This window comes from Desmodus rotundus, chromosome 2, assembly GCF_022682495.2.
Source record: "Desmodus rotundus isolate HL8 chromosome 2, HLdesRot8A.1, whole genome shotgun sequence".
In the NCBI taxonomy this organism is placed as follows: Eukaryota; Metazoa; Chordata; class Mammalia; order Chiroptera; family Phyllostomidae; genus Desmodus; species Desmodus rotundus.
The window spans coordinates 86,912,523-86,932,365 of NC_071388.1; the positions used below are offsets into that span (position 1 = coordinate 86,912,523).

At 33.2% G+C, this 19,843-nt stretch overlaps 1 protein-coding gene across 6 annotated transcripts in view; it reads left to right on the top strand.

Annotated features, from left to right (window-relative positions):
* The window catches only part of DZIP3 (DAZ interacting zinc finger protein 3), a 103,861-nt gene that overhangs the window by 24,890 nt on the left and 59,128 nt on the right, over positions 1–19,843 (top strand). For 5 of the 6 annotated variants that reach the window (XM_053918344.1, XM_045185964.2, XM_045185966.2 and 2 more), the window contains 8 exons: positions 4,016–4,132; positions 5,901–5,981; positions 6,936–7,060; positions 9,795–9,909; positions 14,917–15,036; positions 16,268–16,369; positions 17,740–17,832; positions 18,653–18,705. In XM_053918344.1, the coding sequence (XP_053774319.1) occupies positions 4,016–4,132; positions 5,901–5,981; positions 6,936–7,060; positions 9,795–9,909; positions 14,917–15,036; positions 16,268–16,369; positions 17,740–17,832; positions 18,653–18,705 (806 nt within the window). The remainder of the gene's footprint in view (positions 1–4,015; positions 4,133–5,900; positions 5,982–6,935; positions 7,061–9,794; positions 9,910–14,916; positions 15,037–16,267; positions 16,370–17,739; positions 17,833–18,652; positions 18,706–19,843) is intronic. The other variant, XM_045185965.2, reaches the window with a different exon arrangement.

The window sequence follows — 19,843 nt, forward strand, 5'->3', positions numbered from 1 at the left end:
AAGGTCTTGAAATCTCCCTCTTACTGCTTGTGAAGGGCTTAGTGTGAAGCTTGACTGTAGACTTTTATTAATTAAATAGAGTTAGTTGGTGCTAGCCTCTGAAGAATAATGGTAGGAATGTTGATTAGTAGTTTCTAAGCTGTTGATAGTAAGGTCTATTATTTATTCTGATTCTATAAATAACGCATAACGGTACTCTGGGATAGGGGACTGCATTCGGTTTTCCTAATTTTTAAAATATGGATGAATTTTTCAAAAATGAAAAATAAAAATGTTCAAAACTTTTAGAATCATGAGTAAAATAAATATTCTAGAGACTACATTGTAATTTCTATCTTACAAACAATAGTTTCCCTAGATAATAGTTTGTGAAACTTTCCAAATAAGATAGGTATCAGTTTTTAAATGGAGTTTTCCAAAGTTAAAGAAAGTGATCTGCTCCAATTATCTTTGTAGCAGATAATTGGGGGGAAAGGAGCAAAACACCATAGGTGTCTTGAAAAGGCCACATTTGCCTTTTCTGTGAAAAAAAATTTATTAATTATTTTCATGAAAGAAATTAATACTATTAAGATAGTATTACTGTTAGATAGTATTAAATAATACTAATAGTACTTAATAGTACTATTAAATAGTACTATTAAGCCAAACAAACTCTGAAATACCCAAAGACTTTATATACAATTATAACTTAAACTGAGATGATTTACCACAGTATGAATTCTTGTTTGAAGTTGATGGAATAATGCTACCATTTTCCTCTTATCTTTTGGAAATCACCCAAAACAATAATAATAAATAGAAATCAGTAGCCTTTTTATGCAAACAATAGTCAATTATAGGTAAAAATGAAAGAAAAGTACTTATTTATAATAGCAATAGAAAAAGGTAAAATACTTAGGAAAACACCTACGGCATATATAAAATTATAAACTAGTATTTCTCAAAGTTTTTCTTAAGCCACCTACCTGAGACTATCTGAACCCCATACTAGTCCCAAAGAATCAAAATCTTTGGGGGTAGGTCTGGGAATGTGCAAGCAGATACCCACACACACTGATATTAAGTTTAGAAATCAATACTGTATTAAAATAATAAATTAAAATCTCTAAAAGAAAAGACCCGAATCGAAAGCAGTACATGTAGGAAGATAAAATATGATAAAGCTCTCAATTTTTTTTCTGAAATTGAAATCTACAAATGTCATATAATTCAATAAAAGTGCCTAAAGGATTTTTTATTGTTATTACTAAAAGCTAATTCTAAAGTTTAAATGGCAAATAAAAGGAAGAATAGCCGAGAAAATTGTGAAGAGAATTACACAGGAGAAGGGCTTATCATTTGCCCACTTAGATATTAAAACCTACAGAGCTCTAGTAACTAAAAAAACTGTGTTACTTGCTCTTTACTCTACAGACAAGTCTAGAAAATAGAAGAGAAATTCCAAAAGTAGACCCAGATACATATATAACCTTTATGTATGATAAGATAACAAAAAAGGATAATGCTAAAGGAGAAATGGATAAATCAACAATCCAAGTAGGAAAATATAACATAAGTCTTTGAATAACTGATAGAACATGGATAGAAAATTAGTAGAGCTGTAGCAAACTTGCTGTAAACTGATGTGTATGTGTGTGTGTGTATACACATTTCCTAGAATATAGATAGAATATACATTCTTTTTAAGTGTACACAGATCATTGAAAAAAATTGACCATATACTAGGTCACAAAGGAAGCCTAATCAAATTTCAAAGAATAAAAACATACAGAGCATGTTCTCTAACTATTGTATAACTAACTTAGAAATCGATAACTAAAAGATAGACTAGAAAGCCATTGTTTCTAAGTTAAAATATTTACCTCTAATCTAGGTAACCTATGGGTCAAAGAAGAAATCACAGTGAAAATTAATAAATTTTTGAACTGAATAAAAAGTATATATCAAAATTGTGTTATTAGGTTAAAGCTGTGCTTTAAGGAATATTTATAGATTGAAATGCATATATTAGAAAAAGATGCAAGGTTGAATACCAATCATTTAAATATAAAGTTCAAGAGGTTAATGGAAGAACAGCAAATTAAAAACAAAGTCTAAAGAAAGATGTAATAAAATTAACTAAAAGTAATAAAATAGAATAAAACACATAATAGAGAAAGTCAATAAAGCCAAAATGTGTTTTTTGAAAAGAACAATAAAATTGATAAATGCCTGGTAAGAATGTTCAAAGAAAAAGAAAGAAGGTAAAAACAACCAGATTGTGAATGTGAACATGAAAACATTAATGTACATTCCATGGTCGTCTAAAGGAAAATACAGAATTCTGCTACTTGCAGTGGCTGCCTGGATTGGTTTAGAGCAACCTTCCTTTCAGAAGAAGTAGAAAAACTGGGCAAAATATTTCTTAGTAATTCTTATTTGTGCTTTTTTAGCAGACCTGTTTATTCAGCTAGGATTGAGATGATTTCAAACTTTACTTTTGCTTTGTGAAGAAGGGTCTATTTATGGTTTACCTTTCCTAGCAGATACGGTCAGTGCCCTGCCCATACCCCTTGACTTCTGTTGTTTCAGTACGCTCTGCACAATTTCCAGTTTTCAGTGTCTGCATCGGAATGACTCAGACCTTTCTTTCCCTATAACTGCAGAGGGCTGTACTCTCATGACAGTTCAGAAGTTTCAAGGGATTAATACTCCCTCTTCACCCTAGAAAGCACTCACTCAATTAGTCTTGGGAGTTGTTACATAAATATCCTAATTACCTTTCCCCTTGAGTTGGGTAATACTGAGGTTTGTATTTTTACTCTTTCTCAGTTTCCCTGTTATATTAACCCCAGTTGCCCACCATGGGTAACTGCCCTAATAACACATCCATTACTTTAAAGCCTGCTTTCCCTTCCCTGTGTCACTTCTCCACTCCCCTATCATTATTTTCTGCACGTCCCAAATAAACTATGTGCATTCAAAACCTTGTGTTAGGGTCTGTTTCCAATTAGAATCAAAACAGACACTCTTAGGGAATATTTCTTCAGAGTCTCAGCCAAAAGAATTAGGTGTTTACCAGGGCCCCTCTTCCAGGTTTTCTAGTTTTTGTCATTGAGAGGGTTTATCTGAAACCATCTGGACTCTTTGGCAGAGGTGGAACTTCAGTGTTATGTTTCTTATATGCCTTTTCAAATTCAAGAGATATGGTTAAATAAGTGGTTAAATATATGAGTCTGGAATTCTGGTGACAGTTCTGAGCTGGAAATATAAGTTTGGAAACTGTATGTAGACATTGTTTAAAAACATGACAGTGGATTACTTTTTCTTGGAAATGTGTTGATGGAGAAGTTCATTAAACTGCATGCTAGGGAGACTAAAGTAAAGCATCTAGTTAGCTAGGAGAAAAACCGGAAAGTATTGTATACTGGAAACCAGGTTAAAAATGTGTAAGTTAATACTTCACAGATAATACTTCATTAAACAAATAATGTAATTTGAGCCAAGCGCTTGTGGGCACAAGCGGGGGATAGACCCAAATATAAGACATAGTCCTTCCCTTCATTTCATCCATGTGAATATCAAACTATGGTACATAATAAATCATATATTAGCTTGGTTCCAACCACACTGCAGCATAAGATGACCTATCCTGGTGTTGGTTTTAAAGCTAGCTTCCTGCTTACCACACATTCAGAGTTGGCAGGAAGATTTTAGTTATGCTAGAGAACAAAACATATGAGAATGAAATGGAATTGCCACTTTCCCTGAAGTAAGAGTGGTGGAGGTTGCCAGTCCCTTGGCAGGTATAGGAATGCTTTTAAGTGTTTTGAGGAAATAGTTACAAAGATTTGCCAGACTACTTAAACAAACAAATATAAGAACAGTTGTATCTGGTAGTGTGGATTTTTTAAAAACCATCTTTATATCTATACTCCAAATTTTCAACAGTGAACATGTATTATTTGTATAATAAAAATATGTAGATTTTTTTCTAACTTAAGGACATTTTCAACTGAATAATTTTGCATAGAGAGAAGTTGCTGCTAACAGCCAGAATGGGGAGGAAATTGCTCCTGCTTTGACTTTACGTTTCTTGATAACACAAGTGGAAGCAGCACTTAGGAACATTCAAGCTACTAATTATACTGTAAGTGTTTTCTTTTTGAAAGTTTGAAATAATGGACTTGGACAACATTTTGCAATGAGAGAATGGCTAATGCATGCTAACTTTAAAGGTGTAGGTCAATTTGTATTTTCCTCTTTTACCTCTAGAGAAAGGTACATATAAATTGATTTCCTTCTTTTGTCTTGTACTTTCTTATGACTGTGTTTCTTTAATAAGCCTATTCTAGTCCCCTTCCCTACCATAAAATTTTGTTCATCTTAAAGAGAAACTTGAACTAGTAAAAATGAGCTTTCTCAATTAGAAATGGAGAGTCCTTCCTTTCCTCCTAATTATTAATCAGTTCCTCTTTCTTCTGATATTTCTGTATTTGTAAAAATTGGTACAGCTGTTATCTGTCAATGTGAGATAAAATTGATAAGATATAATTACACATTCAAGGTCAAATGATACTGTAGAAATAAATAGAAAATTCTGAGGAAAATAAATCTTGCATCAAAAATTAGAACCAATAGTACAACATGGTGAAAGGAAGAATCAGTTATTTGAATAATTTGGATCAGTAATGTAAATGAAGTTTTACACCCATGTAGGTGATGGATTAGTTATCTTCAAGAAAGGACTACCCAGGCAACACACAAGGTAGCGTAAGACACCAAATTCCATGTTATAATGACACACAAACAAGCATGTGAAAAAATCACTCTTACTCAGGACTCTGAGGACTAGGGTTCTAGAAGGTGGTATACACCACCCTAAAGAGGTCCTAGATGGATTCAAAAGAGGGGCAACAAAAACACAACAACACGTGAATGTGTATGATGTTTCTGCCCAGGGAAGCCTAGTAGAGACTTGGTGCCCAAGATTTTTATTAGGAGTCTGTCATGTAGGTACCCTTTGCCCTAGCATGTGTAAAAATTCCAGACTCCCAGAAGGAACTCTCAGGTTTTCAGCATAAACCACATTGTTTGCGTAACAATTCAGGCACAGTAAGTCACCCTTGTTAGTCAGAGACCAGTGGGAACGTTCATGAAATCCAAGGTCCCAGACACTAGTAGTGGGTCAGTCTTGCATTCAAGGCCTTTCAAAGGACAGCAGTCTCAGACCAGCTATGCTAACTTTTATGCACGGTGTGTATAGTTCTATATCATTTTATTATGAGTGTTTGTGTAACTATGACTGCAGTCAAGATAAAAGAACTAATCACATCACTACAAAAAAATCTCTTTTACGCTACCCCTGTATAGTCACGTGCACCCCTTGCTTTCCTCTCTCTCCCTACTCACTAATCTTTTCTCCATCTCTATAATTTGGCATAGACCATTTTTAAATGAAAGAAATATCCTCATGTTTTAATTTTCTTTGAAGAAGTTAAAAGCTTTATGTTTATACTATTATAACAAAATACATATATGGACAATAAAAGACTGATTTAAGAGATCGTTGAATTTTTTAAGCTGGATGGTGGATACCTGAAATATTGTAAGTGATAGAGAGAGTGAGAGAATTTTTGAAAGGTTTAATATAACAAATCTCGCTGGCATTTGCTTTTACTTTTCTTTAATCAAACTCTCATTTTTTTTTCAGGATTATTGACTATCCTCTTCTGGGTCAGATTATCAGATACATCTAAACTGCATTCTCTGTAGTTATTATTAGATGATTGACAACATAATGATAATTTTACTATTTTTAATAATTATTAAATACGCCTGGGATATTTAATTAATTTTGCTAAAGTTAGAAGCAGCTTAGTCTAAACAATGAATTAAAATACATTTTATCTTTATAGGCACATCAGATTAATATTGGTTATTATTTGACATTACTGTTTTTGTATGGAGTAGCACTCACTGAAAGAGGAAAGAAAGAGGTATGTAGCATTTGTTATTTGCCCATTATAAATCTTTTTACATATACTGACCTTACTTTAGCAAATTAAAACGTTGATTTTTTAAATCCTCTAAAAATTGAAACTGTTCAGTGACTCTCCTTTCATATGTTTATAATATAGAATAATTCCGCCAAAGACTTATTTTGTGAAAATAAAAAATGTTGATAGGGGAAACGTAATTTTAGCTTAGAACTTCAGTTATTTTATTTATCCTTTAAACACCATTTGTGTAAGGCAGAAAATTGCTTAGCATCTTTCACTTACACATTTTAATCCATTTTTATATTGTACTTTAATCTCTCTGGTCCTAATCGTACCCCTTTTGTAAAACATGAATTTTATTTCACATTCTTTGTTTAATAAAATAAAGTGCAAAAAGTTAAAATATGGAATTTAACTAGGTGATTTCTAAGGGTCCTTTTGAATCTAACATTCTCTTTTTATGGTTTTTAATGATTTCTCATATTTTCTTTGCAACATTGGTATTTCCTTTACTTTTTGTCTTCAGAAATCTATACTCTCTACTTGCTATTTGAAAAATTAGGAAGATTTGTACTCCAATTAGAAAGAAAAATTAGCAAGAATTATGAAGACATACTTCCAATAGTCATCAGAAAAGCCGTTATTTTAGCTAGTAATATTTGTCAGTTTTAGAAATAAAAATTATTGTTGTTATTTTAATGTTCACTTTGAAATTTTAGTCAAAGAATGTCTTAAGTTATTTTATAAGTAAATATTTTAAGAACTGAGTACATTATCTATGCAATCACATACAGAGCTGCTAGGATCAGAGATGTGAATAAATGACCAAAAGACTGGATTAGTATTAACTGGATCAGTATTCCCTAGGTTCTCTAATTTGGGAAACCCTTGTTGATTGTAAAAGAAAAATATGCCTTTACACTAGCCAAACCCATTTTTATGTTGCTACAGGACTATATAGAAGCTGAGAATAAATTTCTGGTGATGAAGATGGTGATCCAAGAAAATGAAATTTGTGAAAACTTTATGTCTTTAGTGTATTTTGGACGTGGCTTGCTCCGATGTGCTCAAAAAAGGTAAATGGGTAAATCTTCCCTGTCAGCTACTCTCTTCATTGTGAAATGAGAATAAAGATTGCACAGTATGCTAGGGATAATGACATTTATGCTGGACTGATTTTTTTTCTTCTTCACCTATTTTTATAGATAATAATTTCTTTAACATACTGAGAATAGTAAGTATCAAACTTAATAGGTCATGACAGTAAGAGGCAGCATAGCTTAGATATTGGAACATAGGCTGACAGCCCTGGGTTCAAATACATTTTCTACCACCTACCTAATCTTTGATCCCAGGAAACTTAATTTTGCTAAGCCTTATCTTTTTTTCCTGTGTGTAAAATAGAACTAATAGTAGAACCCACCTCACAAGGATGTTATCAATGATTAACATAGTGCCCAGGACACAAAAATGCTATTTGTAATAAATAAATGATGGTTGTAGTTATTAATATTATCACCAGTTGGAATAGGTGTTTTAGGCATAAATGAACTCACAAAGCATTGAAAGGGTCCAAATGCTGAGTTCTGGAAGTGTTGGGTATAATATATTTAGTGAAATTGTACAGGGAAACTAGGTGAATTAGCAGTCTGTTCACTCCCTATATGGGGATCCTTAGCCATTTGTAACATCATTCATTGATTTTATTTGCTAAGCATTTGTCGTATTCTAGAGACTGTGCTAGATTTGGGGATACAATTTACAAAATAGATCCTGTTCTCATGTAACTGATAATATTATAGATATTAATCAAAGAATCAGTTATGCAAAATAATTATGAAATGTGATAAAGAACTGTGAAGGAAAAGATAATGAACAATAAAAGACTACTGGAGTCCCAGTCTGGTTCTGGGAATCAGAAGTCTCTCTGAGAAATACTGTTTGGTGGAGATCTGAAGGGTGAATTAGACAAACTTTACTTGGGCAAATCTTTATGAAGGATTATTGCTTAGGCCCAGCCATTGGATCTCTAAAAGCATCACTACCTGGTAGTTCCCTGATGTTTTGGTGTATCTTCTATCCTTGGCATGCTTGTGTTTTACTAAGGTATCCAGAAGATTTCCCACTTGTTGTTCACTAGTATGATGTTATCAGTAATACTAGTAAACAATGTGATGTTTTTCAGAATGTCAAAATAATCAAAATCCTTTTAATCTATATTGTGGAGAGAATTAACATAGCTCTGAGATAAGACAAAGGATGTGTACTGCTGCCTTTCCCTTAGATATGTGAACTAATTTTTATTCTCTTTACTAGTGGGCATTGGAGAGAATCTATTTTCCAGATCATTGACACTAGAAAGCTCAGTCATATGTCATCACTTTCGTCCCTGACCTATAGAAAACAACCACCACTGAGCTGCCCTTCTCACTCTGTATTTCTTATTTGTACTATGGATGGAGCGTTATCTAGGTCTTTCCAGGGCACACTTTCTAGTGGTGGGTTCTGTAGTCTTACGTATTATGTCCTTTCTGACATCCTCACCTCCCTGAGCTTTCTTTTAATACTCTGCCAAGAAATTTCTAGCATTTCCACCTCAGTTACTATAGGCCATTGTTATGTCCAAGCTTCAAATAACCTTCTTAACAAGATGTTGGGGCTGCTTCAGGTCTCCTTGCTAGGAAATTAAATCTGAATTATGGAAGAGTTGTCCCATGTCATTATACATTTCCTATGCAGCTGTGTATTTGTCCACTCGTTCAACACTCTTTCAGATCCACTCCCACATGTGTTCCTGCCAGTACATACTAGTCAAGTTCTGCAATTCTTATGATGAATACACTTTTTCTTCCTGAACAGAATAAGTTCTGTTTTCCCATTTGGACTTTGCTTTTACCCATTCCTAAATGTATTAGTCTGTAAGCAATGAGTGAGATAGGCAGGATCTTGGGAAGGAAGGCGTCTTTTGAGACTTGTACCTCAGATGATATTTTTGTATGTGCCTAAGTAAAGGGACTCTGCCCTCCTCCAGCAAGGAAGAGGTCTTTGTCAGCCAGAGGGTTCAGGGGAATTTAGGGCTTCATTGTTTCTAAGCATATTCACCTAAATATCCCCATTCCAGAATCTACTTGTTTCCTGTCAGAGCCCTGATTTTCACATAGTGGTTCTGTTGAGGCTGTGCTTTTGGTCTTTGCTGTTATTCTACCTTTATGATTAAATACTGGGCCTCATTTTCAGCATAGTTTGTCCTTATGTTTAGGGTTGGTAGGATTCTTTTTACATTACCACAGAGGCCTTTTATCCAGAGTTGATAGTAGTAGTCCCGCCGAGGTTATGCATTTCATCTCTTTTATCGTTTATTGCACGTTGTGATTAAATCCGGGCCTGATTTTTAACACAGATTATGTTTATGGCTACAGAAAATGAGAGTCTCTTTAAATGCTGCCATAGAGGCCTCTGTCTTTCACAGTGTGTCCTGAGTCAAAAGTTGGCTGACCTGTGCCTGTCATTCTCTTTCTTCAAGGCTTCCAAGACAGTAAACAAAAGCCAACCAACTCTACAATCCCTTTAATTACCATGACCCCCATACTCTTCAAGCTTGAGCTACTACATAATCTATTGTCTCCCTTTCTACCTGTATTTCATCCCAGTCTACCACAGGTGAGAGTCCTAGTATTTGCATTTCTATAGCATGCCAGAGGTTATCACTACACACACATACACACACACACACAGGGGTTACTTGTCTTACTTGTAACTATTTAGTTACAGAGTCACATTGAAACTGACCTTACTTAAAATGCCTTCTAGGTATAATGGAGGACTGCTAGAATTTCATAAAAGCTTACAAGAAACAGGAGATGCAGACGATCATTGGTTTGACATACATCCTACGGAAGATGAAGATTTGCCTACAACTTTTAAAGTAAGATATTAGTCATCTCTGACTAATCAGAATCATTTTTGATAAAGTGCAGTTTGTGTTAACTATGTCATATTCTATAGCAAGCACATTGTTTAATTGGAAATTAGTGTTTTATATAAGAAACAACCTTGATTTCATTACACAGTGTGGAATGTGAGTGTGATTCAACAAGTAGAAGTGAGTTGGCTGTGTTAGCATTTCCAAATAACAAAATTAAGCTTTACTAGTCTAGTTAACTTCTTTTTTTCAAATTACACTTACCATTACTTTGATTTAAAATTTAAAAGTACTAAATGCTTCAGAAAATTTGAAAAATATAAAAATGCCTGAAAACTAAACTTTGTTATGAAAACTAATATTTGTTCTGAAAACTAATATTTTTTCTTTAAATGGAGAAACCATTGTTAGTATTTTCATTTATATCTTTCCAGATGCATATCCTGCTATTGAATATTTGGTTTATCCTAAATATTCCAGATTTTCACTATTACGTAAAGTCATCTTTGTGTATTTTTTTATGTCATTTTCTTAGGATGAATTTCTGAAAGTGAAATTATAAAGCAAATATTCACACACTTTTAAAGTTGTTGATAATGTATCTCCATATTTTCTCCCAGAAAGGTTCCGGTTTATATTCTTAAGACATACCTCTTTCCTAACTTTTACTTTAAACCTTTCTGAATCTTTGTATTTTAGCCAACTTTAAGGCCAAATTAATTTCTCAAAGTAAAGAGAGATGTTTCATTAAAATACAAAATTCAATATTCCAGGAAGCTATAACAACTCAAAATTTGTATGTACCTGATAATATAGCCTCAAAATAGATGGGACAAAAACTGATAGAACTGGAAGGAGATATAAAAACTCCTAATCACAGTAGATTATTTTAATGTACCTATCTCAGCAATCAATAGAATAAGCAGGCAATTTGTATCATTTGTCAGGATAACCACATAACTTTTAACTTTGACTTAATAAACTAATAATTTTATATATTTTTATATTTAAAAATATATAACTTCTGTGCTTATCTAAAGCAATCCCTACTTGAATTTGGTTGTTTTCGTCCTCACTTTAAAATACGTTTTGTATTGTCCAAAATTTTTTAGGGAATTTTTATATAAAGTAATAAATGTATGCAGTTTGTCAAATAATGTTAAAAGGCTTAAATATCAAGTCTGTATTCCATCATCTCTAATTGTAGTTTCTAACTAGAAGCAACTTCTTCCAGCTCTCTAGGCATTTTTGCTTTGATATTTATCTATATATATTTTTAAAGATGTACTGCTATTTTAAGAATTTCTCCATTTTAGCTATCTTCTGACTTCCCTCTGTGGAAGATAAGAGATTAGTAGCTTTCCTATACATCTCTTTCATGCACACACTTCCCTTTCCCCATCCTACTAATAATTACAGTTTATTTCATTGGACTTAGGGTTTCCCCTTATTCCTGGGAATATCCTTCACCTCTCTCCTGTGTAGAATCCCCTGTTTCTTGGATCTTAAGATTTCCTCTTTCTAGATATATTCTCTTGTTTTGGTGTTACAATTCATACAGCAGCTTCTTAGGAAAGGGTGTTTGCTTGGGAGATAAATTATTTTGAGATGTTTCAAATCTCAAAATAATTTATCCTTTGTATACTTTATTTATATCTTGCTTGGGCATAGAATTATAGGTTGAAAATAATTTTCCCTCATTTTTAATACAACCAGAGATATCGAAATAAAGAACAGTCTGACAGTAATCGGAGAGGAGGAGGAGGAAGAGGAATAGTAGGGGATAATGGGGGAGGAACATGTTTGAAGGGACACATGGACAAAGCCAAAGGGGGTGGGTTTAAGGGTGGGTTTAAGGGGGGCTTGGTGGGGTGAAAATGGAGACAATTGTACTTGAACAGCAATAAAAAAGAAAGAAAAAATTAAAATAAAATGAAAAAAAAGTATATTTTTATTATCTTCTAGCTTCTGGTAATACTTTGGAGAAATCTAATGTCATTCAGTATCCTGTTTTGCTTGTAACCTGTTTTATTCTTTTCTTTCTGGAAGTTCTTAGGATATTATGTGTATCCCTAGTGTTCTGAACTTATGTTTTTTGGTTCTGGGACATTTTCCTGATTTATTTATTTGTTGAGTTTTTCTACATTTTCTCTTTCTTTCTGAAATGTTTATTACTCAGATGCTTGACATCATGAACCAAATCTCTGATTTTCTTTTTTTTTTACTGTTTTTTTCATATTTTGTCTTTTTATTCTACTTTCTAGAAAATTTTATAACTTTATCTTTCTGCATAATGCTGTTATTCAGCTAGTATACACTAAGTTATTATAATGTTAAATTATTTCTCTACTGTTTGAAAATAGTTGCTGCCGTGAGTTTCTTGGCAGCCCACGTAGCCACCATTCCAGCTGCCCTGGACTCTCTGCCAGCCCTCTCTCCCCATATGTCTCTAAAATCCAATAGCTAAGGTTTAATGTCTGATAGAGAAAAAGTGCTTCTTCCATGATCGTACTCTGGCTCTAGGCTAGCATGTTCTTCTTAATCTGTGCCTGTCAGCCCACCAAAAGTCCTACTACCCAGATACTGTGATTAGTGTTTTTTAAAGAACCTAGAGGGCTAGTCTGTAAACCCTTTATCTGACGCTGAGGAATTCCAGGTGGGTACCACCAGAGGACTGCTGTGCCCCAAATGTTTCTGTCCTCACGTGTCTCCTTAAATAAACTTACCCTGGTGGAGGAAGATTGTACCCCTAGAGATGCTGACACTCTAGCAGGGCAGTGTCCTTTCAGTGTTGTTATTTTTAATATTACCCTCTTCCTATCCTTCTATTGAACTTTAATTTCAATGGTTATGTCAGCTGTTATCCACCAAGAGTTTTTTTTAATGAATTTTTTTTAAAAACATCTGTTCTTTTTTTCAAGAATGCATAATATATTAGCGGTAAATGTAAGCCATATCATCGAAAGCCCTATAAGCCAAATAAGGGGCTCAGGTTCGATCTTGAGGGTAATATGAAACCCCTGAAAACTTTTAAACAGTGGGATGATATAATCAAATTATAATAAAATGGGAGTTATGGAATTTATGACATTGAATAGTTTCTGTTTTTAGGGTAAGAAAAGAGTTAATAAAATTAAAAAAAACAAATAAAATTTCAAATTGCAGTTAGTGTTCTAAAGAACAACAAGGGGCTGAGATAGAGGAAATGGAGAACACACAGACACACACCCCTATACCTGCATGTCTTCATATTTATCTATGTGTATGTATGCATAAATACATATGTATCTGTGTGTGTGGTAGTTAGGAAAAGCCTCTCTGGGAGGTGATATTTAAGTTGGAACCAGAAGGTTAAGAATGGAACTAGCTCTATAAAAGAGTAGGGGGAAGAGCATTCTAGGTTAATGGAATAGAGTGCCGAGTTTGAGGAACTGAAAAAAATAGAACTATGTGAATTGTATAGTGAGTGAGGCTAGAGAAGAATTTGAAGAGATGTATCACAGATGGTTAGATATACTGGGTTGAGATTTTGTAGATGCTGTAGGACCTTGCAGTCAGTCCTTAGTAAAGGTTCTGGATTTTTTTTTAGGTACACAGGGAAGCCATTGAAGGGTTTTAAGCAAGGAACTGACATGATTGTTTGCTCCTGTGTAGTGCTTTGGAGCAGAGTATTCAGGGAAGACCTGGGACCAGTTAGGCATCTGTTATAGTCATTAATCTAGGTAAGACACAGAATAGTAGCAATGGAGATAGAAATAGAAGAATTTGCCATATATTTTGGAAGAAGACACAATAGTACTTGCTGATATATTACATGTAAAGAGTGATAGAATCCATATACAGTGATGACTACAAGACTTTGGGCTAGAAGCTGAATGAATAGTGATAGATGAGATTAATGTCTGAGGGATAAATATTAGCCTGCAAAGTTCACTGCTGTATCCTTAACATCCATAACAACCTGGCCCTTAACTGGCACTCAGTAAATATTTGTTGAATGAATGAATGCCAGAGACTAGGGGCAGGCGATGAAGAATAAGGAACAAGAATCAGATTTGGTAGGAGAATCGATAGATTAATATTGAACTGTATTAAGTTTGAGATCTGTGAAACTGCAGTAGTTGTATACATGCTATGAGTCTTATTCTTTTGTTTTTGGCATCTCCTCTTGGCTGTTGGCTGTTGTGACAAGATCTACTACCTTGGTCCTGATAGGCCGGCCCTGAATGCTTCTCTTTCTTTTCTCTATTTAATATTGATATTTGATCAATTTAAAAATCAGAATGCCATTGAAAGAATATTACGAATGATGACCAGCTTCATGAAATAGTCTATAGAGGCTTATTTGTCATGTCATATACCTTCAGTATATTAGAAATAATACTATTTGAAATCTTGTAACACTACCCCTCTGAGAGATAACTAGTAAGGACTTGGTCTAAGGACCAGTTTGACTTAGACTTGATAATGTGTTTCACCTGCATTTAATCAGCATTTTAATATAGAAACTTGCATTCTGAGTTGTAACTCTGAGCATAAGAAGCATATATCTGTACCCTACTGCTTACTAAGACAGTGAGAGCCGTAGTGCACCACTGCAGTACTTTGCCAAATACTCTCCTGATTTCTAGTGATTCCTTGTCTTTCTGTATATAAATATCAGAGCAGGGAATTCTTGACAGCAACGTGCCAGGTGTATGCTATAAGCTAGGATGCTGATGTGAGGTAGAGATTTGTATATAGACTTTTTTCCTTTTTCCATATTTATATTTAGTAAGAAATCCAGTACTGTATTTCTATTGTAGTACCTTCCTCTCTATTGTTTACTTTGAATGAAGAAAATACATTCTATTACTTTTTTTTACTTTCTTTTTAAGAAAAAATACAAAACCTTCAAAAAGATTATCATTAATACTTAAATTATTTAAAATTAGGTAAGGTAAAATATTGGAAGTGATATAGTACTATTAATACTAATTCATGAGATTTATTTTTATTTTTTAAATCTAGGATCTTCTCAATAATTTTATCAAGACAACTGAAAATAATATAATGAAGCAGACCATTTGCAGTTATCTAGATTGTGAACGATCTTGTGAAGCTGACATTCTAAGGAACACCAATTATAAGGTACCATAATTATCAATTAACTCAATATTTAAAAAATATAATTATAAAATTAAACTTAGACAAAGTTATTATGTTATTGTGTATCGCAATAGTGTTTAGACTTAGTTTAATTACAGCAGTAATGCAGTTGAGCAGTTGAGTATCTCTGAGAACTTAGAATAATAATGAGCTAGAATTATATATACTCTGTGAGTCCATAAAAGAGTGAACTGGTTTTGCTAAGGTTTGTAATATTTACATGTCTCTAAAGTTATAATTAATATTCCTGCTATCATACAGTGAGAATTATCTAAAATATCCTTTATAGTTAGACATGTTATTTTATGTTTACTTATTTTAAATTTATTTTACTAAGGAGAAAGGTTGTCACTCCTCAAGAGTGATGTTACTAAGTAAGTGATCATTATCTCTGCTATGGGCCTCGGGGGACAAAAACACATAGCCAGCCTTGATTTGAAGAAATTCAACAATCAAAGTATTTCTAGTCTAGTTCTCAGTGGATCTGTCAGAATAAAGTTGTGGGAAATCACAAGATAAAATGAAATGTGGTTATCAGCGCAACTCTGACACCAGTTCTATGAGATAATGGAAATCTCAGTTGAAAGGCGTGGATGTCTGGAATGAAGCATGTATTGGGGAGGGCTGCCTGAAAAACATCGGTTTGTGGGAATGACAGCGGGGAAAGTTTTTATGTGTTTTTTGTTTTGTTTTGTTTTGTTTTTGTAAAAAGGAAAACTCAGAACGACTGGAAGAATACATTTTATGTATGTGTTTTTACAAAGAAAGATGGCTATTATAATGGGAAAAAAAAGAGTAAGGCAGGATGCGTATTGAAATAGAGATGGTGGGAGGAAGAGAAAGCCAAGATCTATTCATTAGGGTAAATTAGAAATTAGGAAGGTGGGCCTGGTGAAGTATAGTGCTTATGGTGAGGCACGCTCAGTCTTGGATTAGGTGACATGGTGATATGTTTGTGGTTTCCTAGTGAGACAGGAGGGTTTCAATCACATGAACAGCATGTAGCAGCAGGAAGTCGTGGCCACAGAATTTAGGTTTTTGTCATCTGAGCAGTCTACCTAATTAAAGGAAGCATATCAGTAGTTGCAAGGGAGGATACACTGGGGAGGAAAAGAAACTTGTAATGTTAAAAGTGATTTGAGGTGGTATTTTCTATATACATATATGTGAATTACTATTCCCATGTTAACAGCTTACTTTTATTCTTTTCTAGGGATTTTTTCAGTTAATGTGCAGTAAAAGCTGCTGTGTTTATTTTCATAAAATTTGTTGGAAAAAGTTTAAGAATTTAAAATATCCAGGTGAAAATGATCAGGTATTTTCTTTTCCGTCAAAACTTTACTGCAACATTTCTTTCTCCACCCTCTTCTTCTCTTTATTTCTCTTTTCCCTTCATCCCATTAATATCCTCCTCCTCTATTTTTCCTCTTCCATTTTTTTCTCTATTTGCTTTGATGCTTTTCTCCTTACTATTCCTTGTTCATCATCACCATTTATTCAACACATCTGTGTAGGGGATACTTGATAGTTGCTTTGCTTAGTGATTTCTATCAATTTATTCCTTTCCCTGCTCTTAAGAATAGAAATATTGTTGTATATATTCATATAAAATACATAAATCAAATAACAGAATTGTTTAATAAACAAAGGACAATTATACAATTTTAAGGATAGTTTCTGTTTTAAGGGTGGAGAACAATGATACATTTTATAGTTTTCAAAATGTACTTATGATTATTTATATTTACCTAAAGTCATGTAACTAAATTGAATTCTTTGCCACTAAAATTAAAGTAAAAATCTGTAGCCCATTCTGTATTTATTACTCTTTAGTGCACTAATGATCCTAAGTTGGGCCTATAATGTTTGGTTCCAGAGTGTTTACATTGTGCAAACAGAAAAGCCCATTAAAGCCATTGTGGTACACAAAAAGCATTCATTGTTTATGGAGTTTGGATAGCTGGGTTCAAATCCAGATTGAGCCACTTACAGTTTTTTGTTTGTTTGTTTTTACATTAGGCTGATAATTTAACTGCTCTGAGGCTCATTTTTCTAAACCATAAAGGGAGGATAGTAATGTCTACTTCATAAGGTTGTTGTGAGGATTAACAGATAAGACATGAACTTGCAGTTTTTACACTGTAAAATTCATTGTAAAATAAAGCATTATTCATTTGTTTAGGCTGCATGTACTTTTTACTTTATTTGATTGTTAGAGCACTCAATGTTGCTCAACTTTAGAAAGAAAACTAAGTAACTTAATAAGAGGAAATAAGGACAGAACCAGAGAAAGGACTCAATATTTTTATTATTTCCTTTTTACAAAGTTCAATATCCCTTTTTATGCTTACTTAATTAGTACATTTTACTTGAAGGTGCTTTTCTTGTGCATAGTGGCTACATCTTAGGCTATAATACTACTACTTGAAGATTTTGAAGAAGAATGATGAGAGAAAAGTGTGATCATACATTTTAAACAGGAAATCTGTTGGTACATAAGATGGACTGTTATTAAACAGCTAACTCTCAAATGTTTACTTACATCTTTTATTTTACCATTGAGCAACACCTGCTTCTAACTTTTAAATATAATTAGATTTGCACATCAGTATTTTTTTCGTTTTTATTGTTTGTATTGTTTTTTTCTTTTGATAATTTATTGTTTTTTTCTATTAATAACTTTAGAGTTTTAGTGGAAAAAAATGTTTGAAGGAAGGATGTACAGGTGATATGGTAAGGATGCTGCAGTGTGATGTACCTGGAATTGTTAAAATTTTGGTGAGTATCTTTTTCTTATTTTCTTGCTTTCTTTCATTGGAATGATATTTTCTACTTCAGCACATTCAGGAATCATAATAATAGCATTTTAGCCATATTCTTTTTGATGGTGACTAAATTCTCTGACCTTTCTATTACTTCGATTTCTCCAAAGTAGTATTTAAGTGGCCCTTAAGAATAAGAAAATTTACACTATAAAAACATGCATGCGTGCGCGCACACGTACCCACCACTCACACAGACACAGACCAAACAGGCCATGCCTGTACCGATGGGAAATCTGTCACGAACCAAGGATTATAATCTAATCTGTGCCACCTAAAATTAAAAACATTTTTAGACTTTCTGACCCTCTTTTAATCTGTAAGCATCTTCCTATGAAAATATCCATAGAACATATAGTATCTGTTATGTAAAATGTGCTCAAGTGGTATTCATTTTATTTTTTAAAATAATGAAATGCTTGTTGAATTTTCAGTTTATAAGTAAATAGATCATAATTGTAAATAGAAAGATATATTATTTCTTTCTTTATCTTTAGTTATGCTCTTTTTATATTTCAGATTTGGCATTTAAATCCTGTACTGATTTAAATGTAGAATTACATTTTAAAAATTACAAAGTAGAATTTCTTTTTAAAATCAGCTCTAGTTTATTATTTGATTAAGATTCTTTATAGCTCACCTTATCACTTGTTTGGTTTTATATTTGCTATAGCTTCATTCTCTTTGTCTTTTTTCAAATGTTAAGGATAACTAGTAACATTAAAGAATTTTGAAAATTGAACTACTTTAGGGCTATTTTTTTCCATCACTTGCAGTTTGAAGTTGTGAGAAAGGATGAATATATAACCATTGAAAATTTAGGAGCAAGGTAAGCTTAAATGAAATATATTATGTTTTTTCCTGAGCGTGTATATATTTTTCAGTTGCTTCTTCTGTGTTTCTGTCACCTGTTAGAGCTCCATTAAATTTATAGGTAATATTAATTGTGTGAAAAAAAATATTTAACTGACATTTATCTCCCCCCTCCCTGCTTTGTGGACATTTAAATTCTAAAGCAAGAAAGGAGAAATTATGTGAATACTTTTTCCTTAAGTATAAAAATAATCTTTTTCTAAAACCAAACATGTTTTTAAGTTATTTAATAGGTTCTTAAGATATAAAAATTCAGTCAGGCTTCTAAGCTTGTCTGACAGTCAGAATCGTCTTGTTGATTAGATGAGAAAACTGGATTGCAGAGGGATGCATAGTATAAACTGGGAGTTCACAGAGGTATAGAATGTGACTATTGAAACGAGAGATTTCAATACAAACAGTTCTTCTAACCCATTGATTCTTTTTTCTTTGGTTTAAAGTATAAGTGTCTACCATTTTTCAGTCTACCAGGGATATTGCATTGATATCTAAGGCACTAGTTTTCTGTTATGATCTAATGAAACCCAAATCTTTATCTCTAGCATAGATCTCATTCCTAAAATGTGGATTTATTTACCTGCTTGCCAAAGATACCCACTTTTATGTTTCAAAAAGATCTGTAGTTCAGCATGTGTGCAACTGGACTTGGAATCTTTCTCTCCAACACTGCTCGGTAACATTTTTGAAGTCCAGTCAATTGAACTTCTTAAACGTACGTATTGTAAATGCCTTCTCATTTCTGCCTCTGCACTTCCATTAAACTAAATGAAGTATTATTTCTTACTTGGAATTCTGAAACAGCTTCTAAACCAGTCTTTCGTACATTTCTTCAGACTTTTGTTTATGTAGCCATGAAGAGCACTTTCCTAAAATGAAAAATGAAATATGTATATCATTTTTCTGCTTGAAAATCTTTCAGAGGCTTCTCATTGCTCTTCATTAAGTTCAGACTCCCTTGCTTGGCTCTTTTGTCACTTTGGTTCCTGCTGACCTCACTAGTGTCATCTCTTGTCATTCTTTCCTTGCTATATATACACCAACTATTCTGGGCTGCTTTTAGTTCTTGACTGTGCCATCCATTTTACCTCCAAGCC